At 39.9% G+C, this 25,866-nt stretch overlaps 1 protein-coding gene across 3 annotated transcripts in view; it reads left to right on the forward strand.

Annotated features, from left to right (window-relative positions):
- The window catches only part of UBE2F (ubiquitin conjugating enzyme E2 F (putative)), a 177,818-nt gene that overhangs the window by 98,921 nt on the left and 53,031 nt on the right, over positions 1–25,866 (forward strand). For all 3 annotated transcript variants that reach the window (XM_045033077.1, XM_045033075.1, XM_045033076.1), the window contains one exon: positions 13,308–13,365. In XM_045033077.1, the coding sequence (XP_044889012.1) occupies positions 13,308–13,365 (58 nt within the window). The remainder of the gene's footprint in view (positions 1–13,307; positions 13,366–25,866) is intronic.

The raw sequence follows: 25,866 nt of genomic DNA on the forward strand, positions 1-25,866 counted from the left end.
AAAATATTTTAAGTACTAGGAAACTGTTTAAATTTTCCAGGGGAAAAAATGGGTAGGATTTTAGTTATGTTAGACAAAAATATTGGATTTTGACAATAACAAACTACTGTACTCGATCATAAGCCAGTTTGTTTATAAGCCGACCCCCCCCATCCCCCAAGATGGCTAAGTAAAAATAGAAAAATTTTATTAACCTGTTCATAAGCTGACCCTATAATTCAGGGGTCAATAAACTTTGGCTCTCGGGCCATCAGGATAAGCTGTTGGTGGACGAGATGGTTTGTTTACCTCGAGCGTCTTCAGGCACAGAGGTAAACCTGAGTAAACAAAGTATCCCGGCACATCAGCTGCTTACCCTGATGGGCCGGGACAGCAACTGGTGGGGAAATGTTTTGGGGGGGACAAGCTGTCTCTGGCCTGGCCGCAGCATGTTCCAGTGGGCTGGGCCGGGCGGCACAGCCTCAGCGTGCTCCAGCGGGCCGGGCAGCGTGGCCACAGCCTGCTCTTGGGGGCTGGGCCGGGCGGCACAGCCGCAGCCTTGCCAGCCCCAGAGCTGCAGCTGCTTCAGAGGCTGGGGGGGAGAGCAGCGTGGCCAGAAGCGGAGAGACATTTTCCTTCTGTCTCTGCTGGCTGTGCTGCCTCTCCTTGCTCCATCTGTTGGGGGGAGGGGCTGTGTCCCACCTCTCCCTCTCTATACCCATTCATAAGTCGACCCCCTTCTCTGATGCTTCCCTTTTTTACTAAAAAAAATTCAGCTTATGAATGAGTATTTACTGTAATTTTTAAAAAATAAACATTGCTTTTTGTTTGTAACCTAAATATTACAGCATGAGAACCCAATAGTGAATTGATTAGAAACTGATTATAAGCAAAAATCAAATGTGCAGCAAGTTTATCATTTTCCAATAGAAATGTAAAAAAGAAATACAGCATAAACTGTGAAAATAATCAAAATTAATAAACCTGTTTTAAAATCTAAGATAGGGCTTATAACATATGGTAGATAAGGACATTAATTTAAGAAAACCCTGGTTTTCATATAGCTGTGCTCTTTAAATTTAAAGTTTGTAATATCTTTATGCACCATATTGGGCAGAAGACTATGATGTTTTAATAGGAAAGCTTGTCGTACCTTAAATATGGCATCCAGGCATATAGTCTAGTAAGCTGCAAGGCATGTGCAAACATTGTTTCAAAAGCATGTTCTATTTTCTGTATTTCTAAGGAGTTAATTATCATCAAAGTACAAAGTGCTAACGCATTTTTGTGTGTGCTTCTTACCATGCTGGTTCTATGCCTGTCAGAGTGGTCCATGGGAGGAATAAAGTGTGTGGTGGTGCTGCATGTCTTAGCAATAGTGCACATACATTTTACTTACAATAAACGTTTGCTTACATAAACTGGCTTTGGAAATGCAGAGCTTTGCTCGCCAACATGCAGTCTACCCCCACCCCCGGACCTCTGCCTCTCCACTGGATCTGCACACAGATGATAGTCCCAATCATCAGCACAGTAAAGAACATAAAGAGTAGGACTTACGTGTTGGCACTAAAATGTAGAACCACATCTTTATCATTAAAGAGTCAAACTTTTTTAATCTGTGGAATAGTTACAGAACAAGGAATGCTGAGGTTAGCTCTGTACAATGTGGAGAAATGTAACAAAGTTATTCCCTGGGCATTTTGAACCTGTTTCCCTTCAAACAGTTAATTCACATCAGTCTGTGCAACAGCAGAACATATACAGAAGGGCCATTCACGTAGACAACCTTAATGTAAAGATACAGGATTGCTAGTCATAAACTTAAGAGTTCAAATCTGCACAGTTTCTTCAGAAATCTACCAGGTACCAAAACCTTTGCACTTGATGACCTGGATGAATTTTTCATTCAAGCAATAGAGGGGTTGTTTTAGATTAAGTGTTCAGAGATTAAATCATTTTTATATTATGTACCTTTGGAGGTGTTTTTCCAATATTTTTTGTTTTAATTAGTTATCTGTCAACATTAAAACCAATTTAATACTGGAACATTGTAATTAGGCTGCTTTATGCAATATACAAGGAAGGGTAAGCCCTTCCTTTCTGAGTCTGCTGAAATCCCTGAATTGGTCTGATTGTGAAAGATTTTACTTTAAAAGCAAGAAATCTTTAAAATGTACTAAAGACTGATGAAGTTTTCAGGAGTATCTTTAATTTTGATTAAATTTCAGCTAATCCAAATAGGAGAATACTATATTTTCTATGAGACACAGTTATTTTGGAGAAATTCAATATCAGAGAATTTGGTACTAGATTTGGAAACAAAAGACTACAATAACTACTGTTTTTATGGACCTGATTCTCAATTTTTGTAGACATATTTTGTGTCTGCAGTGGATTTTCAGGAAATAACATTAATGTATATTAGGTACAAAATTATTCCTGACTTATTTTCTACTTAAAATACTTAACTAGCATTTTTTTTCAAACTTGAATTTCTACTTCCTAAATAAATGTTTATATTATGGTATGTGATCATCATAAGAACATAAGAATGGCCATTCTGGGTCAGACCAATGGTCTAGCCCAGTATCCTGTCTTCCATCAGTGGCCAATGCCAGATGCTTCAAATGGAATGAGCAGAGCAGGGCAATTATCAAATGATCCATCCCCTGGTATCCAGTTCCAGGATCTGGCATTCAGAGACTTAGGGACACCCAGAGCATGGGATTGCATCCCTGACCATTTTGGCAAATGGCCATCGATGGATCTATCTGTCGTGAATGTATCTAATTGTTTTTTTAACCCAGTTATACCTTTGGCCTTCACAACGTCCCCTGGCAAAAAGTTCCATAGGTTGACGGTACATTGTGTGAAGAAATACTCCCTTTTGTTTGCTTTAAACCTACTGCCTATTAATTTCAATGGGTGACCCCTGGGACGTCTGTTATGTGAAATCACACTTCCTTATTCACTTTCTCCACACCATTCGTGATTTTATAGACCTCTATCATATTCCACTTAGTCGTCTCTTTTCCATGTTGAACAGGTTTTTTATGGGAATTTTTTATGGAAGTGATTTGATACTGTTCATCGTTTTTGTTGCCCTTGTTTGTAGTACCTTTTCCATTTCTAATATATCTTTTTTGAGATGGGGTGACTATAACTGCACGCTCTCGTCAAGCTGTGGGTGTACCATGGTTTTAGATAATGACATTATGGTATTTTCTGTCCCCTTATCTATCCCTTGCCTAATGATTCGTAACATTCTGATAGATTTTTTGACTGCTGCTGCATATTAAGCAGATGTTTTCAGAGAACTTGGTGTAGAGAAAGTAAATAAGGAAGTGTTATTGATTCCTTCTCATAACACAAGAACTAGGGGTCACCCAATGAAATTAATAGGCAGCAAGTTTAAAACAAAAGGAAGTATTTTTTCACACAACACACAGTCAATGTGTGGAACTCCTTGCCAGAGGATGTTGTGAAGGCCAAGACTATAACAGGGTTCAAAAAAGTACTAGATAAATTCATGGAGGATAGGTCCATCAATGGCTATTAGCCAGGATGGGCAAGTATGATGTCCCTAGCCTCTGTTTGCCAAAATGAGAATGGGTGACAGGGGATGGATCACTTGATGATTACCTGTTCTGTTCATTCCCTCTAGGGCACTTGGCATTGGCCACTGTCGGAGGACAGGATACTGGGCTAGATGGACCTTTGGTCTGACCCAGTAATGGCCGTTCTTACGTTCTTGACTATCCACAATGACTCCAAGATCTTTCTTGAGTTGTAACAGCTAATTTAGACCCCATCATTTTGTATGTACACTTGGGATTATGTTTTCCAATATGCATCTGATAGGAAACCATTCCATAATAAGAACCAAAAAACATGTAAAACTCACCTTAACCAAATCTTTATAAAGATTTGGTTAGGAAAATTTAGAAATATTTTAAGGATTACTATGTTTTACTCAAATATTGAATAGCCTTCTTCATTGTGATGTTGCCTCCATTGATGCCAGCTTCTGGCATATTTCAGGAACCCTCAGGAATATACAATTTGTGGTTTGTTTCATGCTCCAATGTACCTTTTTCTTGAACTTCTGCTGTACATTTCTGATTTTTCTATTTGATCTCATCCGCTTACTTTGTTGACCATTATTATTAATTGATACATTATATCAGAATGTCTGAGCCTGGAGATAAACACTCCAAGATTTTACTGTGTTTTGCATTTGCTTTTTCTGTTGTGGAATCAAGTGGTCAACATTGTTGAAAGTGGTTCTTTTTTTCCCCCCTGGAAATTGACTCTGATCTTAGCTTAAGAAACATTACTTTCAGTGCTGAAAGGAAAATATCAGTTGACAAAGAAGGTGTTCTTTCATATGAAGTGAATCTTTTCTGAGACTGATCATAGAATCATAGAATCTCAGGGTTGGAAGGGACCTCAGGAGGTTATCTAGTTCAACCCCCTGTTCAAAGCAGGACCAAACCCAACTAAGTCATCCCAGCCAGGGCTTTGTCAAGCCTGACCTTAAAAACCTCTAAGGAAGGAGATTCCACCACCTCCCTAGGTAACCCGTTCCAGTTCTTCACCACCCTACTAGTGAAAAAGGTTTTCCTAATGTCCAACCTAAACCTCCCCCTCTGCAACTTGAGACCATTACTCATCTTCAACCACTGAGAACAGTCTAGATCCATCCTCTTTGGAACCCCCTATGATTTCTCAATCATATTTGTTTACTGGTGTAGGATGTAATTCTTATTTTGTAAGCATTTTTTACAAATTCTTTTTAGATACTGGATATAAAGAAAGCTGTGCACACTTTGTTCACCCTGAACAACCAGACAACAGAGTGGTTCAGTGTGAACACTGGCATGTAACAGGGCTGTATTTTATTGTTGTTTGGCATTCCCATTGTCTGGATACTGTAGAAGTGTATTAGCAACACAAACAGTGGTACGGCATGAGTAAATGGCAAATGCCTAGAAGACCTAGACTTTGCTGATATTGCATTACCGAGTGAGCTCTCCGAACAGTTACAAAGACAGCCCATCAAAAACCTCAGGCCATGCAGGGCTTAGAATTAGCGATGGTAAAACAAACACCCTTGAAACCCAGACATCAAGTAGTAACATTACATTAGAATGCAAAAATATCAAGGAACGGTTCATCTATCTGGACAGCACCACATTGGCCAATGGAGACCTCAAGAAGAAAGTGACATCAATGGTAGAAAAGGCATCCATAGCATTTACTAAACTTAATAACGTATAGAAATCAGATATGCTGCACCAGAACAAAATGGAAAATTTTCAATTCAAATGTAATCTGTGCTAACATACAAGAGCTAGAGATGTTATTGGGCATTGGTTCATTACCAATGAAGAGATCTAAGGAATCACCAATCAGCAGCTTGTTTCCACCCTCAGAAGAAAGTACTAGACATTTTGGGGGCATGTACTCCAGATGCCAACACACAGATTCCCACATGAAGTTGTCAAGTGGAAACCAACCAGTGTGGGGAAACGAGGGCACCCAAAAGAAATCTTAAGAGAAATCTTTAGCAGGGATGGCAGAACAGTCAATATCATAGAACAGATGAATGCAGTAGCAAATGGCAGAGGAATGGAAGAGACTCGTTTGCCTCCGTGCACCAGCGTTAGCCTGGAAAAGATGTGATGTAAATATATGTGCTTCATTGCTGCCAGAATTGGGTCGCGTCTGTAAATAATTCTGAAAGTTAGTGAGTGCTAAGGACAGGGGTGGGCAAACTATGGGGGATTGCCACCCCTGTGGTGCCGCAGGCCCTGTGCCACAGCTGGAAGCGGCCAGCACCGCGTACCTGCAGCCCCTGGGGGTGGGGGGCAGAGGGTTCCATGCACTGCCCTCCCTTGCGGGTACCTCCCCCCGCACCTCCCATTGGCTGGGAACAGGGAACCGTGGCAAATGGGAGCTTCGGGGGAGGTACCTGCAGGGGAGGGCAGCACATGGAGCCCTCTGCCCCCTCTCCCGAGGGGCCGCAGGGACATGGTGCCGGCTGCTTCCGGGAGCGGTACAGGGCCAGGGCAGGCAGGGAGCCCACCTTAGCCCCGCTGCGCACCACTGCCACCCCGGAGCCACTCCATGTAAGCGGTGCCGGGCAGAGCCCGCACCACGAACCCCTCTTGCACCCCCACCCCCTTCCCTGAGCTCCCTCCTGCACCTCAATCCCCTGCCCTGAGTCCCCTACCGCACCCCGCACCATCCTGCATCCCAATCCCCTGCCCCCCTTGTACACCCCACACCCCTCCTGCACCCCAGCCCTCTGCCCTGAGCCCCTTCCTGCACACCTCACCCCCTCCCACACCCCGCACTCCCTCCTACACCCCTGCCCCAGCCCTACATTCATGGCCCTGCATGCAATTTCCACACCCAGATGTGGCCCTCGTGCCAAAAAGTTTGCCCATCCCTGGCTTAGGAGGAGCCATAGAGTAGGATTGATGGCTATTTTGATTTCAGAACCTTTGTTGGAAATGGTACGTGACAATTTAAATGTAACTAAATTTTTAAATGTACTTCTGTGAAATGAATAAAGCTCCTTTTGTGTATTCAAGGAAAAACAGATAAGTGTGATATAGAAAATAAAATATACCATTTTTAAATTTAAAAATTCCAAATACACCTCTACTCCGATATAATGCTGTCCTCGGGAGCCAAAAAATCTTACCGCATTATAGGTGAAACCGCGTTATATCGAACTTCCTTTGATCCGCCGGAGTGAGGCCCCCTCCTCCCCGGAGCACTGTTTTACCGGGTTATATCCGAATTCGTGTTATATTGGGTCACGTTATATTGGGGTAAAGGTGTATTAAAATGTGGCCATGGGAGTTTCAACTCTGCTGTGATTGTGGATGGTCTGGCTTTATATACTAGGAAGGGTCCCAAATTTAGACAAAGGAAATTGGAGTATTTTTTTATCTTCCTCCCCCTGCACTCTTTGCGAAGGGCCTGCCAGTTTGTAATCTACTTATTCCTGAGCAGCACAGTCTCTCTTTCAGTCCACATCCCCTGCAACCTGAAATTACATCTGTCAGTGACCCAGCCTGTTCTCATCCCAAAGTCCTGATGCGTCTGCAGACATGGTTCACCCTACACCCTTTGTGTTCCCTTCCCACTTCACTTTCTCCTACTGCTCTTGGCAAGCATTCAGGTGTTTACCAGAGCAGCTCTGTCTCTGTTATTGTAATTACACATATGCAGTACCTGAGTGTTAATTGTGTGTATAAGAGAGCTTTGGAAAATTACCCTATAGAAATGTTGCCAGAAGACTGTGGAGACAGGAGATAGGAGATGTACTCACTAGGAATGTCTGCTTCCAGCTATTAAACTGAATGTTCACTGTATTGTTAACTTTTTAAAGTTAAGTGCATACCGTTGGTGTTTGTTCAGCAAGAAGATACTAAACATCATGCCTGGAAGGAAAGCTTGGTTTGGGCAAGTCTGAAAGAAATTGCGAAGGGCTTATCCACTAGTACACTAGTGTGAAGATTCCTAAGCGTATAACTTATTCCCCCAAATTAATTACCTCAACCAAACTAGAGGTTATACAGTTTTAACTTAAAAACAGTTGCCCCTAACCAAAATAGTTACATTGGTACAAAAATTGTATGTAGATCATGGTGTAGTCTATTCCTCAGAGCTTTGAGTAACTTATTGGAACTAGTTTCAGAGTGGTAGCTGTGTTAGTCTGTATCAGCAGAAACAACAAGAGTCCTTGTGGCAGTAGAGGTATAAATACACAGCATCTCCTGCTGATACTCTGACCTTCTTGAGGAGGGATAGCTCAGTGGTTTGAGTACTGGCCTGCTAAACACAGGGTTGTCAGTTCAATCTTTGAGGGGGCCATTTAGGGATCTGGGGCAAAAATCTGTCTGGGGATTGGTCCTGCTTTGAGCGGGGGGGTGGGGACTAGAGGTCCTTCCAACCCTGATATTCTATGATTCATAGTCACAGAGACTTCAGAGAGAACACCGTCCCAGCAGGTCCCCCCTGCTACCCCAACCTTTTAATATAGCTAAGGGGAATCAACTCAGTGGGCCTTTTTAACCAAAGATGTACTCATTCACACCCACTCTTGCTTATTCAGATCTTCTTCGCATTGTCACTCCCGCTCAGTTCTTTCACCATGGTCCCTTTGTCTTGTACTTCCCTGTCCCTTCCCCTCATGCTGCCCCATTTACCAGACCACAATACTTACACAGGTGCCAGATGTGGACTGGGGAGGTGAGAACAAATCTTCTCACCACTCTTAAGACTGTGACAGGAAAGGGGGTACCACTGGGATAGCAACTTTTTTCCCCCCAAAGAAATAATCTGGAGCAATTGCCAACCCTGTCCCCTCCCCCAGTGTATTCTTTACCCTGTCCTCTATAGGCCTCTCTGATTTTTATTTTTTTTCCTCACATCTTGTTTCAGACCTTCCCCTATTTCTCCATTCTCTCTTCTTCTCTATGCTTTGTCTTTGTCCTTTTGGGTTTTTTTCTTTTTGTCACTCTCCTCCTGCTCTCCTCACCTTCTCTGTCCCTTCATTTCTCCTTTCCTCATCCTTCTATCTGAGCTCTTAAATGCTCGCTTGGTCTCCAATCCTTCCCCAGTTCTGTCATCCTCCTTTTGGGGCCCAGAGTGGCCTAAGTGCCCTCTCCTGGCCATGGGCCTTAGAGTAGCTTTTGTAGGATGAAACGTCCCTGGAGCAGCCCAAATAGCCGCTCAGCGCATGGCACCGGCTTTCTGCTGCTTTGCACCTTGGCACTAGAAGTTGGGTTACACTTTGAGTCCCCCCCACTTCCCCCGGCCTTTGGAGGGATTATAAACTCCAAGCACCTCAGTTAAATATGGTGATAGAGAGGCCTCAGTTCTGGAGGTGTAGGGGGAGTGATAGGTCGGGAAGCCTGGTTGGAAGTTCTCTGCCTGCCTAGATTCAGGCAAAGCAGGGAACTTGAAAGTTTTCATATGTATCAGCTTCATGCTCCATGCGCTGACACTGCATCAGGGAGAGCAAATGGAGCCACTCTGCGGGCTGGAAAGGAGAGCTGTGTAAGATCAGACAGATATTTGTGTGTGCCGTCTGAGGTGTGAACCTTGGCCAGGACTGATGTGTGGGGCTTTATATGTGACCAGTGAATCAACCTAGATTGAAATTTGAAAACTGGCAAGTTTTTGCTGTTCTTTTTCAGGCATTCTAATTATTTGTGTGAAATTTCTTTTTAAAAATCATTCAATAACTCAAAACACATTTTCAGCTAGACCCAACTACAAGCTCATGAAAGCTTTCTTGAGAGGCAGTGCTGCAGGGGATAAGGTGCTGACCTAGGAGTCAAGAGGCTGGGTCCTTTTCCTGGCTATGAACTTACCTGCTGTGTGACCTTGGGCAAGTCACTTCCTCTCCCAGAACCTCCATTTCTCCATCTCTAAAATGGGACTAATGATCCTTGCAGCCCTTTGTTAAAGCACTTTGAGATCTATAGATTTATAGTGTTAAGTACTTTTATGCTTTTTATATGTAAATGTATTTAATCCTGATTTTAAAGCATTGTAAATTATCTGAACAGGTTTGGAGATTGTCATATTTTAAGACCGAATGGGTCACCAGATCAACCTTGTCTGACCTCCTGTGTATCATCACCACCATCCAACACCGGTACACTAAACCCAACAACCGAAATTGGACCAAAGTTTGACAACCCACAGGAGACTAGACTTTTTAAGTGCCACAGCCAGACAATAGGGGGAATTGAGATGCAACAGTGCCTGAGGTCCCGCAGACAAATGATTAAATGAGATATAGCAAGATAATCCTCAGGTGACCTGCACCCGCACAATGCAGAGGAATGTGAAAAAAAACCCACGCTGTCTGCCAATCAGACCTGGGGGGAAGTTCCTTCCTGACCCCATATATGGTGATCTGTTTAGACCCTGAGCATGTGAGCAAGAACCAGCCAGCCAAGCACCTGTGAAACAGGATACTTGGTGCTACATCCAAGTCCTGTCCCACCAATGAATTCTATTGTGTTAATTTAGCAAAGTTTTATAAGGGCAGCAATACTAAAATCAAGCTAAAAATACCATTATCCTTTACATACTCATAAAAATCCTTTTTCAGATCATTCATACTTTACTTTCCTGCTATAAGAATATACTCCTGGGGGAATTCTGCACCACTATGTAATGTAGAATTTGGTCAGAATTAATGCTCCCTGCAGAACTCCATTTTTTCCTGCAGAATTTTTGATTTCCACCAGAATGCTTCCTTTTGGAGGAAATCACAAATTTCAGCCACCCAGGCATGGTGGTGCTGCAGAAGAACCTCAGAGTTACAAACACCAGAGTTACGAACTGACTGGTCAACCCCACACCTCGTTTGGAACCAGAAGTATGCAATCAGGCAGCAGCAGAGACAGAAAAAATAAAGCCAGTACAGTACTGTATTAAATGTACACTACTCCAAAAAAAAAAAAAAAAAAAGAGGGAAAGTAGGATTTTTCTTCATAGTAAAGTTTCAAAGCCGGATTAAGTCAATGTTCAGTTGTAAACTTTTGAAAGACCAACCGTAACGTTTTGTTCAGAGTTGTGAACATTTCAGCGTTATGAACAATCTCCATTCCCGAGGTGTTTGTAACTCTCAGGTTCTACTGTAGTTCATTGTGCTATTGAAATAAATCTTGAATCATATAGTGATAGTTGAAAAATTTCTCTGTATCAGGGCATAGCAACAAGACTTGCACTAAGGCAACAGAAGGATGAAGATAATTAGTGGAGTAGCACAGCTAGCAAGGATTCATGTTGCCTGGTGTCATTACTAATGAATTTTAGGGAAAACATAGGGCATTTTATTACAGGTTAATTCCCTAATATAGCTATACTTAGAATACTGGCTAATCACATAGTGATTACATTGTTACTACCATATAGGAAAGCTTTGATTACTGAATCATATTATTTATGCAGTCAGCTCTATCAACTGTAATTTAGGAGGGGTTGGGCGGGTGGTGAGGGTTGTTTTTAAGATTTTGTTTTGGTTTAGTTATGGATGACACTAGAGGCAGCTAAAATATGGCAAAGTAAAACACCAGTTCAGTTTCAGAAGTGAAAAGTAGAAACGTATCTGTAGCAAGATGGTAGTAAATTGGCAGCACGTTTTATTGCCAAGTAGGCATGGGGCACTAGCCTTTTATTTCTGCAGCTCTGAGGCCTGGTCTACACCTAAAAATTAGATAGACGTAGCGACATTGCTCAGGACTGTGAAAAATGTTGTGCCTTGTGCAACATAGTTAGATTGACCTAACCTGGTATAGGTTCAACTAGGGCAACTGAAAAAGGCATCTCAGAGAGGTAGATTAACTACATTAGTAGAAGAACCCCTTCCACTGATGTGCCACTATAGTATAGACTTGCCCTGAGTGAAAATTTGTTCCGTTCACAAATGAAAGCGCATTTACTCGTACCCTTATCTCTATTTGAGTACATCACATAATTGCAAAATAGTCTGGCACAATTAAGAGGGGTCCAGGTGTTTTCAATGAAAGGCTAAAAATTAATCTAAAAATCTGTTCAACTGTTTTTCCTAATTATTCATCTTAAAACTAGGTGAAGTATTTAAATAATGGACTTCAGTACTAAACAAAAATGTACAGTTTGCACAGATTAATCTTTTCTATACAGGGGCGGCTCTAGGTACCAGCAAAGCAAGCAGCTGCTTGGGGCAGCCCATTTGCAGGGGCGGCAGCTGGCAGGGATCCAGCAGGGGAGCTGAGAACCAACAGGGAGCCCTGGGAGCTGTAGTTCCTTGGTTAGCTCCCTGCCTATAGAGCCAGCCCTGGATCAGGAAAAGAACTATATTTCCCAGCATTCCCTTGGCCATTATCAATAGGAAAGGGAGGGGGAGGGAGTATGGTAGCTAAAACCTCATGCTGCAGCGTGCTGTGAATGGAGAGCTCACTGCTAGACTGGGGTGGCACTGTGAATGGGGAACAAGTGTGCCCAAGGAGTAGAAGGCTTTGGCCCCGATATCCCCTTCAGAAGACATCCCCAGCCTGGCTTAGGGATACTGGTGTGAATTGGGTGGACTAAATGGACAGTGCTTCTCTATCTGAAGCCTAGCAAGGGAGGTACATGGATCCCACTAGAATTTAAAATGAAAAGTCAGGGAGGGGAAGCTCTGGACCTGGGCAGCTTTAGGTACAGTACCAGGCACTTAGGAGGATTTCCACTTCTGAGCCATAGAAGCAGAAATTGACTTTTCCTTTCCAGATGTAGCTAATATTCAGAAAGGGAATCTAGCACCTGCCTTCCAGATTTGATCACCTCAAAATTCAGGAGTGCTCAAGCTCAATTTGAGCAGCTATTACTTCATTTCTCCCAAATCAAATATACTGATCCACTGTAATTTGCTGTAGAAAAAGTAGGGTAAAATTGAGCAAGAAATGCTTCCCTGGGGTTTTTAGGACTGGAATTGCTATTTTCAACAGCATTGCCTTTTTTTTATAGTTTTATTTGTTTAAAAGGAAGACAGTGATATTGCATTGGCAAATTCCCCATAGAAACAAAGAGTGGAACAAAAGAATAATAAAGGCACCTCAACTTTTCCTCATTTATGGAGAACAGACTTATAATATGCATCCAGATATCCTCCAATCAGACAAGCTGAAAATTGGTCCACTTTACTGCAGTTCTGTAACCATATGGGAGCCAATCCTGTCTGTGTTCTGTGCGCATCCAAAATTCCTGCTGAATGACCCGCCCTGGGAGCAAGTTACCAGCAACCTAGGGCTGGGGTGGAAGGTGGATCCGGGGGAGCCCAGGGCTGGAGCGGCGGGGGGTGGGAAGGCACAGGGCTGGGGCGGCAGGGAGGGGGGGGGGAGAGCCCATGGCTGGGGGTGCCAAGGGGAGCCCAGGGCTGGGGTGGGGACAGCCAAATTTTTTTTCGCTTGGGGCAGCAAAAAACCTAGAGCTAGCCCTGCTTCTATACATTATATGTAGGTATAGCAGAATCCAGCAATATGTAATTCATACAGCTGTTTCCACATAAATCCACATGGATTAGGTACATTGTGTGAGTTTTAGCACAAGTAGTTCATAAGAAATTCCTTTCTCATTTCCCCTTTTTATTCCTGCATTAAGCAGTGTTTCTCAGCCAGAATATGTGACATCTGTGCTCTGGGATCCACACTGATGGCCTCACCAAGCCTTGTGAAGAGATTGCAGTCAATAAAGTTTTAAGTAAGCTTAACTGCTTCTCAGTTTCAGATTGTATTGTATAATGTATGCCTCCTTGTCTGTTCCAGTTTATTGAGAGAACATTCAATTGATGGCACTGGCTGGGCTCCAACTAGAACATTAAAGGTACCATTTCTTTTTTAGCTATAAAAATTTGTTTTGATGTAGTTACCTTTTGAACAGTTCATATTTATAAAATATACACTTTGCCAAGTTCGGGGAACAGTATTGATGATTCTATAAAAGTTTGTTTAATATTTTTGTCTTCAGAAGAGCCTCAGTGCCTCATTTATTAAAATATGAAGATCTTTTTTTAGTACTTAGCACTGTTTCTTTTCTCTGCCTTATAATCAAAATATTAATTTTAACTTTATTTGTTAAAACCCATTAGCATAGCTATACAGACAAATGTGGATATAAAATAAAAACCAGTGCTTTTGCAAACCAAAAAGCTAGTCATAATATTCTATCTATATTATCTTTGTAAACTGACTCTTGCTACTAATGAAGAAACTTCATTCCATCTGCTTTAATGTTCTTTTAGTGAGATCTCTGTACTCCTGAACTTCTATTTATAGGGCAACATTTTACCTGCTGAAAGACTGGTTAATAGTAAGGGTTGATCCTGCAAAACCCTATTCATATGAATAGCCCTGTTGACATCAGTGAAATTCAGATGTTTGGTATTGTCTACATGGAGACTTGGTGCTCAGTAAGCCAGGATGTAAATCTCCAGTGTACTAGCTTGCTGAGCACTGTCAACACTGCTATCGCTCACTAAAACATCCATAGTGCGTTTTGACGTTATACAGTTTGAAATTTTGAGGTTTTCTGTAGAAGTTTCTGAAGAGGTGGATCAGTTAATTATCTAGCTATTATCTTCAAAGTAGATAGACTCCAGTAAAAAGAAGATGTAGTGCACAGATTTTGTTCTTGTCAATACCCATTCAGGAAACTTGTTTCACCTTAGTGTTAGGAACAAAATTGCCATATTTGGGTATTGCACAATCAGAGCATGATCTGCTCCGGGAATCATAGAATCTCAGGGTTGGAAGGGACCTCAGGAGGTCATCTAGTCCAACCCCCTGCTCAAAGCAGGACCAAACCCAACTATGTTCATGTGGGGAACAAACCCAACAATGTTCATGTGGGGAACAAACTGCATCCCAGCAACATAATAGCCACAAACTAGAAAGCTAGAACTAAGGACGGGTTTTGGGGGTGCGGTTGAGAGAGAATCTCCCTACCAATAAACCTTTCATGTGCAGTGTAATTGAACATATTTTATTTAATCTTATCACTGTTGTGGATACTACAAGACGCACACAAATTGTGTAAATACATGTAAATAAGGACTGTGCTTGTGAAGCAGACACAATATACAGTAAAATACAGTGCTCATGCTATAAAATAATCACAATCATATATTTGGCAGATTGAAATTTGATTTTGAATACCAAAAGTCATAACTTTTAGAACTTTAAAATAATGTTTTTAATTCTGTAACATCTCCATGGTTAAATGCTAGAATGTTAACTTATTTTTCAGCTTTTGTCCTTCACAAGAAAGCTTAAAATTATTTTTTAATTTTTAATACACTGTATTTTCTCTCTGTTTTTTAAAGAAAATAGATGAAGTTCTCTTCATGACACCTCAATCTGATTAATCATTGTTGGCTAACTGGAGACATCAGCCCACACAGTGCTAGTGTCAGGAGTATCTGCATGCACTTTTTAGTATATTATTGTTTTCACTACATACACACCAAAGTTGTCCTAGAAATCAACCTTGGGTAAAAAAAATCATTGGATATGTAACTCCAGGCTCCAGCTTCATTTATGAACAATTTCTCCTCTTCTCTTCTGAGTTTTGCAACTTACTTTCTTAGAACATCTAATAAATCTCCCGCCATATAACTTGTATGAGAATAAGCACGAGCCGGCAAACATGATTTTTATCAATATTTAAGGTCTGACTGCCCATTACATTTTTTAACCTTGACCTCCATCCAAACAGGCTTTGTTGTGTCATCTAAAAGACCAATATTTTCCTGTTGGATCAATATTTTCTTGCCCATATTGCCCCCTCCTTTTGTTTTGTTGTATCTATTATTATTATTTTATTTATTATTCTAACAATTTAATTAGCCTGTCAATTTCTTGATTTAATCAACTCTGTCACTTTGCCTCCTCCTTGTTTCTTGGAGCTTGTCTTCATGTACAGAGCTACAATGGCGCAGCAGCAGCACTTTAGTGAAGAAACTACTACGACAACAGGAGAGCTGCTCCCGTTGGTGTAGTTAATCCACCTTCCTGAGAGGTGGTAGCTACATCGACAGGAGAAGCTCTACCCAGGGGGCGGATGGATAGGGAGCTATGTCTGTATAACTGCGTCACTCAGGAGTGTAGATTTTTCACACCTCTGAGCAATATAGTTATACCACCTGGCCTCTGTAGCCTCATGTTTTTATTAGATCTGTAAATGGTGAGGCTGCCACCATTACAAAACTGTTCCTTTCGGATGCCATCATAGAGACTACTGCTCAGACCCTTGTGACCTTGAGATTAAACTATTGCAACACACATTGGGCCACACTTAAGATTACAAGGAAGCTTTGGCTCATGCTCATTGGCTATATCATGTTTTTCTCAGACATGTTTTGAGATCCATGCTGGTTACCGGTTGGTTGCTGGATGGAGGTTAAGGTGTTGCTTGTGACAGAAGGATGAAGTTGTTAGGACTCTGGCATGCTAGAGTGATTTGTCATACACCAATTGTGATCAGAGGCATTAGAGCTAAAACCCCTGTAGTAAGAGAGAGGAGGTTACTGACATCTCCTTCCAGAAGGGTTCTTGACCATACAATTCCTTTCCCTCAGAGTCTGGATTTATTGACCTCCAAAGCATGCTGCAAAGCATTTTTCTTGGGTCTTTTGAGGAGGGGTAGAATGAGAACATCAGATAGGGACCATTAGGGGCCTGCCTTTGTATTTAATTGTCCTTGTCCAGTGATTGTAGAGGCCAGTATAAATTCTGTCTCCCTACTTCTTAACTCACCCATTTCCCTTCTCGGTTGGATCACCCCTTATGGTTTGTTTTGTAGCATCTGGTTGGGCATGATTAGTTCCATAGAGTGAGTATCTATAATCTCACATTTAGTAAACTCAGAATATTGGCTATCCTTATAATTGGTGAAATTGGTCTTTCTACCTCTTACCAATTAAAAAAACCCAAAAACTTCTGTGTGAATGTTTTTCATGAGCACTGAAATTTAGCATTCAACAAAAGAAAGGAACCAGTTACTGTTTCTAATACCTTTAAAGAAAAAAATAGTTAAATCAATTCCCCAGTTTCTGTAGAGGATGAAGATCTGTTGGGATACAGAATACTAAATGGTGTAATTGTCAGGATGCTGTTTTAGAGCTAAGAAATCACTGTATATTTCCCTGAAGGTCTTCTCTTCATCAACCCATAAGCTTAACATAAAGCCTTTTATTCTTATATTTTTGCATGTTTTTCTTCTAAAATGTTTTCTCTGTGTTGAAGCAATTTTTCCTTCAGTTCTTTCTCACTTGTCACACAGTTGTTGTTTGTGATGTCAAAATATCTTGAAGTGCAAAGAAATTTCATAAATACATTTATTTTGGCTTCAACAGTTGTTCAGGGTAATTGTGATAGATTTTAGTAAGACCTGCATGTCAGATTTCAAAATTAGACCCTGAATAGGAGCATAGTAAATTCATTCTTCTCTTCAGTACAGAAACGGCTTTAAAAAACAAGTGCTGAGGCTGAAATAGCCACTTTAGTAATGGCAAATGCTTGTAGCTTGTTTTTGGATATGAAGTGTGACTACATAAAAATCCAGTGACTGATTAATCCTTTCCCCTCTAATTATTCGTGGTCCATCCAGTTAGTATACACAAAATGAGTACATTGTTTGAAATACAAATATTTGATTTTGTATATCAAAGGAGGAAAAATGTTCCGTGTAAGGAGTCCTGGCATGGATTTCTCTGTGGCCAAGGATAAGTCGCTTAACTACCCAGCTGAGTTTCTGCATCTGTAAAACCAATATCATGCCTCCTTGCCTGCCTCACAGGGATTTTGTGGCTACATTTTTCAGTGTTTGTAAAAGAGATCCTTGGATGGATCTACATAAGCTCGAATTATATTCTTCGTTAAACACGTGGAAGTATGTTTTTTGTGTGTATGTGTATAAATTGTGTTAGTATTTTTCAAACACACAATGATTACTGCATATGTACTGTATGTATACTAGGTACATAGCATAAACCGGAAAAATGCGTGTAGTTGTGAGCTGTATGTAAAACTGTAGTCATGTGATGATAAATTTAATTTGTTACCATTTCTTCTTCACTCTGACCACTAATCCATCTCCCAAAACTTAATCTAATGTTCCAAACTCCTGAGCTTCTTCAAACTGCCATTTTGTAAAACCCTGTCTGCCATATCAATAGTACGCAATGTGTTCTCTTCCTTCAAAATGTAGAATCTTCCTCCAGAATTTCACTCATTTCTTGTGCAAGACAGGTAATATTCAGTCATTTACCAGTGACTGATTTAGAGTTCAGTATCTCATATTGGAATCAGGACTGGTGATTTGTAATCTGCCTAGTTTTGCAGATGGAGGGATCCAGAATCACCCAATATAATGTTTCAGTCCCACCTAAAGCATGAATTTTTCTGAAAAAATGTGGCATTTTCAGATTACAAGATTGTACCATAAAGGTTTTATTGATAATATAGCTATCTTGAATTTATCCTGATAAAACCTTTAAAATGCACCACACTAGCATGTATATTCCAGGTGTGTGTTTATATTGACTGAAAATATTATTGTTCATATGGATCCACAAATAACAGAAAAATGCTAGTACTTTTTTGAAAGACAATTATGTTTCAGAACAAGTGACTAAAATCCATTGCCTCATCCTCTATCTCTTTGTGGTGGCAGCAGAGAACTCTTATGTGCAAATATATAGGGGGGAAATGCTTTAAAATAGGGTTGCGATAAAATATTAAACATGTTTTCTTTATCATTAATTGGATAGCCACTTGTACAGGCATTTAAATTATGCTTTCTTTAAATTTTCTCAAACACTTGTGTCAAATACTTTATTAAGTTCTCCTTTGATTAAATATGCTCTGACAGAATATAGTATTTTCAGTCAGAAACTCCCAGCCAACTTTAAATTCATCGTTCCATCACTTTATTGCACTCATTTCAGTTAATGTCTTAGATTCTTCTCATTTTCATGGTTGGGGGTTCTACGTATATCACTCTATCCTGAAGATCAACCAATTCTTTTTTACTTGATACACCCTCCCCTATATCTTCAAGACCCCATAATTTGACAATAATCATTCTGACAAAGAGGATACTCCTTTGAGAACTTCTCAACACAACTTCTGAACTCACCATAAGTATTTATCTTTTAACAATATGATGTGCTTGGTCCCAGGGTACAATGTGTGCTACTTTCCCAGCTTTCATAGCAAAGGGAGAAGATTAAACAACATGGGCTTGGAACCAAATGAAGAGCTCCTGTATGGCAAGTTGTGTCCAAACAATGGTCCAGCCTAAAGTTGGACCCTGGATAATAGACAATTGGTGGTCAGTACTCATATGGAAGTGATGAGATAGGAGAAGGGTGTCCAGTTTACACCATGGCCATCTTGAGACAAAAGGAACACTCAAACCCTTCAGAATACTCAAGAAATGCATATGTTGATTAAGACGTATAGTTGAGTTGTAGTGTGCTAATAAAATGTTTTTTCTTCTTTATTGGATTATAACTTTTAAAGAAATGTGTATCTGGTACTTGACACCATTTGTGGAGCTAAGTTTTTCAGACATCATTCCAAATTCTCCTTCAGTTCCTGAGGGGAGGATACTTCCTACCATGTTTTTCTGAGATATACCCTAGTGTAAATGTCTGGAGGAACCTTGTCCATGATCAAATGGGACGGTATGTGAGACTTCATAGATTGTGTCTGGGAAAGCAATTCCTTTACATAGCATAAATGTTCTTAAAACATGAAGAAAGCAATATGTTGTGCCTGTGGATGCACATAGCTCCCGTTGAAATCCATGACATTGATTTTCATCCAAGGACAGAAATTGGTCACAAACGTAAAAAATGAAGACATTTTCTAGAGTGCAAAGACATAATGATTTTATTTGGGTTGTGCCATATCTGAAGCTGCTGCAGAACTGTTAAAATGTCAACAAAATAATATTTTCTTAAAGCAGTGATTGTGTTCTTGCAAAGGAAGTATTTCATGTAAGTTATACTGTTGTAAGGGGAAAATAACAAGACCAAAGAATTTTGAATTTGTTGGGGGTACCTACAAGCTAACAGGCTTAAAATTAAGGAGCATAGGAATTGCTATACTATATCAGACCAGTGGTCCATCTAGTTAGTATCTTGTCTCTGCCAGTGACCAGTTCCAGATACTTAAGAAGAAGGTGGTAGAATTAGAATCCCTGGAATGGACAATTTTGAAATAACCTGCTTGGAAAAAGTTTCTTCTTAAGTTAGTGATTACTTTATACCCGTAGGCATGAGGGTTATAGCCTTTATTTTTTATTTTACCTAACTTAACTATGGACATTCTCATTATTCATGTAAAGATTGAATCCTTTTTTGAATCCTAAATTCTGAGATATTATTCTATCTTGTACCAATGTGGTCCACAGATTAATTATGGATTGTATAACAAGTAATTTCCTTTTACCAGTTTTAAATTGTTCCTATTTCAGTTTGTCTCCCCCATTGTTCTTGGATTATGAGAAAGGGCAAATAGGAGTGCCTAATTTACATTCTGCATACCATTCATTATTTCATATTCTTCTGACATGTACCCTGTTGTTCATCTTTGTTCTAAACTGAACATTCCTAAACTTTCTAATCTCTTATAGTGAAGTTTTTCTGTGCCTCTAGTAATTTTTGTAGCCTGTGTCTGGATCCCTTCCATTTCTGCTAAAAAATAATTTAAAACTGGGTGATCAAAACTTAACATAGTCTTCAAAATGAGGGGTATACAAATAATTTATTTTAATTCCATTTTAACAGTTGAAGTTTTTTCTCCCATTGAGCATGTATCTTAACATTTTGTTTGCTTTTTGGAATGCTGCTGTGCATTAAGCAGTTATGTCCATAGGTCTAGCCACAATTATACTGAATTCTTTTCCCTTAGTGATTAGTTATTTAGAACCCAGAAATATGTATGAATAATTCATATTATCTCTCCAATGTGCATTTCCTTGCATTTGTCCACATTTAATTTCATCTGCCCTCTGCCTAGTTTAAGTAGGGCCCCTGATATTCGTCAGTCATTTCTAATAATACTAGTCTTGACTATACTAAATAAAAAATAATTGTCATTACTGGCTATTACTTTAAAAAGTATAGGAAAAATGAGTTTTCATGTTTGTATATGTCAGTGACTCCATTATCAGTTCTGAAAGTCAAACTGTGTTCTTTCTGCCATTATAATCAGTAATAATCTACAATTGGAAATTAATCAGTATGTGTTGATACATGAACCGTGAAAATACCCAAGGTATTTCCCATAGCTGTATTGGCTCTGCAGTGCTAAAAGGAGTAAAAAGCATTAAAAACCTTTATTTTTAAAGAATGCGTAGAGAACATTTGCAGGGATACTGAATGCTTCATTTACTGCTAAGTAAACCTACTTTGGAGGCACTATATTGGTTATATATGGACAATTGGGGGAATTTACTATTTCTGGGACTTTCACATTTACCAGTGAGGTGTGTGCTGTCTTGAATTTTTACTTCAAATTATAGTAGGTTCCATTTTGAAGAGCTTCTTCTGTTACTTTAATGTCACTGACCTCAAGGAAGGTTGAGAGCAGGAATGAGATCAGTGGAGATTACAAGAAGGAAATCCCATATTAGGCTTTAGACTCGTGATCTTAGACCCGAAAAATAGTGGCAATTTTTTAGTATTATTTTCCTATGACTTTCCGTTTGGATTACCTTTTCGTCCTGGAGGATGTATTGCTTTAATCTAAAACCATAGTCACTCAACAGACTGTACCTAAATTCTGCCTAGAGTAGTGGCTACTTAAAATAATTGGGGGGAAAAATTCAAAAGCAGATGGAAATGAATTTAATATGAAAATAATCAGCATTCTGTATCAGTATTGATTTTTTTCATGTTGATTTCAATCTAATCTGTTTTTGAATGTTTTCCATTTTTTGTGGCTATAGAAATGTCTGCATATATTTGTTTTGTAACAGCTTTCCAAGGGAGATGGGGCACTGTGAGAGCAGTTGTAGCAGGGAGGGGAAGATAAAGGCTTTATTCTGAGAGGAAGGCAAAACTGAAGGCTTCACAGCTGTGATGAACAGTACGAAGGTCAGATCTTGTTACTAAGGAGTACAAAGTAATAAAGTCTAACCTAGGCAGCAATCCTGCCTTTGCATGGACATTGATTCAGTGTCTAATATTTTCTAACTCCTTCTATGACTCTCTCTCACACACATCTACACTAAAAGAACATTAAGATTGCAAGGTCAAGCACTCAAAAGTTAGTAAATGCCATAATTAAGATTGCATGTGCAGCCTTAATTTGCCTTCCTTGTGCATATGCATTGTGATATAATCTTTAACTACATGAGCCCATACAGTTTTTTTCCAGAGTCCCTGCCTCATGCAATGCACAGGATGGAATTGCTCAGAGGACGAATTGGGTTGTATAGTAAAGACAGTTGTTTTCTGTGGGACCCTGTCTCATTTGTTGCAGAGGTTGGAAGGTGTAGTGAATTAAAGAGACAACTGTTGGAAGGAAAAAGGGGTATTTTCATGGTTAAGGCAGTTGAAGGCTGCTCTGGAGAATTTCCCTGCCTCAGCATCACATGGCAACTCTAAGGAAGTCACTTAAACCAAACATCTCACAGGTGGTAACGCTGTATTTCTCATTTTTGGGTGCGTAGGTTGAGGCCCTGGAGCCTGATTTACAGAAACTCTGAGCACTCGCGACTGAAGTCAATGGGAGTTGTGCTTTGAACCTACAAAGTGCTATACAATGCTAAGTGCACTGAAAAATCCGGTTTTAGGCATCTCAAATTGGGCAGCCAAAATGAACAGATACTTTTGATGTTAGTCTTTCTGTGCCTTAGATCCCAGTCTGTAAAATGGGGATAAAACCACCTCAGTTCACAGGAGGCTTGTGAAAATAGATCAATTAATGTTTGTAAAGTGGTGAGTGCCATAGAAAAGCCCATGAGGCAATTAATAATACTATCTTCAGAGCGGGGTTTGAAAAGCATGAAATAAAAAGGCCTAGGGGCACACAATGAACAATTAGGATAAAACAAAATATTGAATAACTGCTCATTAATTGACTACTGTCCATATTGTGCACTGAATGAGGCAGGGGTCCTGTGGGTAAAAATAATACAGGATTGTGTAATTAAAGACTGTTTAATAATGCAGACGCACTGGGGGGGTGGTGAATTACGGTTGCACAGGCAACCTTAATTCTGACACTTCCCAACTTTTGATTGCTTGATTTTGCAACCTTACTATTCTTTTCACATATATTTTTTGTGTGGTTTCCCAGGTATTTAAAAAAGCAAGCTGAGAAAACAAATTCCATCATGTGGTGTAGGGGTGTCAATTAATCTCAGTTAACTCACACGATTAACTCAAAAAAAATTAATCAAGATTTAAAAAATTAATCTCGATGTATCGCAGTTTTAATCGCACTGTTAAACAGTAGAATACCAATTGAAATTCATTAAATATTTTTGGATGTTTTTCTACATATTCAAATATATTGATTTCAATAACACAGAATGCAAAGTGTACAGTGCACACTTTATATTTTTTTATAGTAAATATTTGCACTGTAAAAATTAAACAGAAACAAACATGTCCTCTGAAATGGTCATTGAAGCATGAAGGGACATATGAATCTTTAGTACACCTGGCACATAAATATCTTGCAACGCCAACTACAACAGTGCCATGCAAACGCCTGTTCTCACTTCCAGGTAACATTGTAAACAAGAAGCGGACAGCAGTGTCTCCTGCAAATGTAAGCAAACTTGTTTGTCTGAGTGATTGGCTGAACAAGAAGTAGGACTGAGTGGACTTGTAGGTGAGGAAGGAATCATCAGGGATTTTTGCTGTTAAAAATCGAAATCTACTGAGCATGTGTAAATTGTGATTTTTTTTCCCCAAAAGCTTAAACTTAGCCAAATTTGGGTGGATTTTCACAGGAATGACAAAGGGCACTTCTTTAATACAGAGCCCACTCCCTGCTAAATGTCAAGGCCCTGCTCCAAAGCACGGGGTCACTAGACCATTTCAAAGAAAATGTCTCATGATTTTTTTTTAACATGGACAAAACAAGACAAACCAAGATATTTTCCCCTAAATCCCATCCTTGGGAATAGTTGAAGCATTTTTGGCTAAAACTGTATGGCTTTTAAAAAAAAAATACGGAGACAGACACCAACATGGAAAATTTCAAACCGAATGTTCAGTTTGGCAAAGATATAAGCAACTGAAAACAGTGTATTGCAATGGGAAGTGCAGGGTAACCTTAATAATAGGTGGTTCTACAAGCCCTGCCTATATATCACTGTAGAATCTTCATTACTGCCACAGAAAGAAAGTAAATGTGTATGCTGGTGGTGATCTGCCCAGTCAGTGTGTGGGAGTCTTCAGAGCTATCAATAGCAAGTAGTGAACTTACTGCTGAGTCATATCTCGCATGTAAGGATTATGAGAGATGCAATAATGAGAGCCTAGTTTTTTAATTTACTTGCAAATTTTCTGTTGCTTAGCACATCTGATAATTCTTCCTTCTCTGTATGCGGAGGTGTGTTTTTAGTTGCTCCAATAGCTGACCCGAAAGTTCAGGCTTCAAAAGAAGGGGAGTTCAGTGAACTGGGTCTGATGTCATTGCTTGTGATTGACAACTTTGATGACTGTCTTGAGAGGGCAGGGCTGAATAATAGCCACATGTTAATAGTTCCTGACATGTTGTTTGAGAGATTAAAATTGCTGGAAAATGGGATGGAGAGGGGAACGATATTCTGCCCCCTACTTCAAGGATTTTTTTTCTTACCTGGTTCTCCTTCTTACTCTCCTTTCCCCCAGGGAGAGGTCACTGCATCTCTTTCTTGTGTGTGTGTATGTGTGCGGGGGGGGGAGGGGCGAGGTTGCGGAGAAGGGGACAGAGCGGGAGGTATTGTGTGTCATCACATGGGGCCTGTTGGCACCAATGCCTCTAGTAATTCCCCAATTTTATTAGGTTCAGTGCATTCCTGGTAGTTGCAGGTAGAACAAATAAAACGCAGGTCAATACATTTAGTATGTGCAGCAGTGAGGAAGATTCTTATACTGCCAGGCATAACAGAAAACTCTTTTTGTATGTCCAAATACAGTAGCTAAACTCCGTAGCTATTACATGGGTTTCATGATTCCATGACAGTAATGTTCATATTTTTAAAATATATAGGAATAGGTAGCCTTAATGTTTAGAAGAGAAGTGTAAACCCCTTAAGTATCAAATTCATGCTTGAAATGATCTGTAATTTATCATTTTGTGAAGGCAACAGCTTGAGGCAGGATAACAGAGTAGTTAAACATATTCTCTTTTCTGGTGTGTGTGACACCCCCAGGCTGCAGTCTGGACTGTGGAACCACTGTGACCCCTTTAACTCTCCTGCCCAGGCTGTCTCCTACACTGATATGCTGGTGAACAGCATGCTACTTCAGGCTCTGTTCTCTAGCCATCAGCATGCAGAGGTACACCCAGCAACATACATGAAGGCTCTCGCAGCCACTCATGAACTGTATATAGGGAGACACCCTTGAATTCCCCCTTCCCCAGCCTTGCACCCCAGAAATGTAGTCTTAGCTGCTCAAGACCCCTTGATCAGAGTAAGCTCACTAATTAGTCAGTCATATCATCAAGGGGTACGAATATGCACCAACCTTTGTAACCTGAATAGACTTCAAATACTTCTATTTATCTATAAAACAATGGCTTTATACCTCAGTATCCTGTCATCTATACTATATACTGCCTGGTGTAATTCTGTGCAACATTTTGCATCACTAATTTTAATAAAAATATTTTAGTTTGCATTGGATACATTAATAAATATGAATTGAGTTGCCCCAACTATTTTAACAAAATGTTTACTAATTTGAGCCCTTATTGATGGTACTAGTAGAATGACATCTATCAGATCCCTGCAATTGTTTTTAAACCAGATTTTGCCCATTGTCTTCTATACCAATATAGCCTTGATTATATTAGATTCTTATTTAAGATAACCTTTCTGTTCCATTTACTAGCCGTGGCTACATTTCATAAATTGATTCCAGAGATGAACAATTAGACATAACAAATCTCATTTAAGTAAACTTTAAAAAAAAAAAAAGTGCCAACTCTACCAGTAAACAATACATTTAAAAAGCCAGGCTGTGGTCTGGACTATTTTTAGCAAAGATAAATGCAGTACAGTTTCATGGTTTCATTTTTATATATTTCTCAGGATTATATTTTGTTCTATTGTATCCTAGAGTACAGCAGAGGATGATTCTGTGTTTGCAGC

The sequence above is a fragment of the Mauremys mutica genome, chromosome 10 (assembly GCF_020497125.1).
Source record: "Mauremys mutica isolate MM-2020 ecotype Southern chromosome 10, ASM2049712v1, whole genome shotgun sequence".
NCBI lineage: Eukaryota > Metazoa > Chordata > Testudines > Geoemydidae > Mauremys > Mauremys mutica.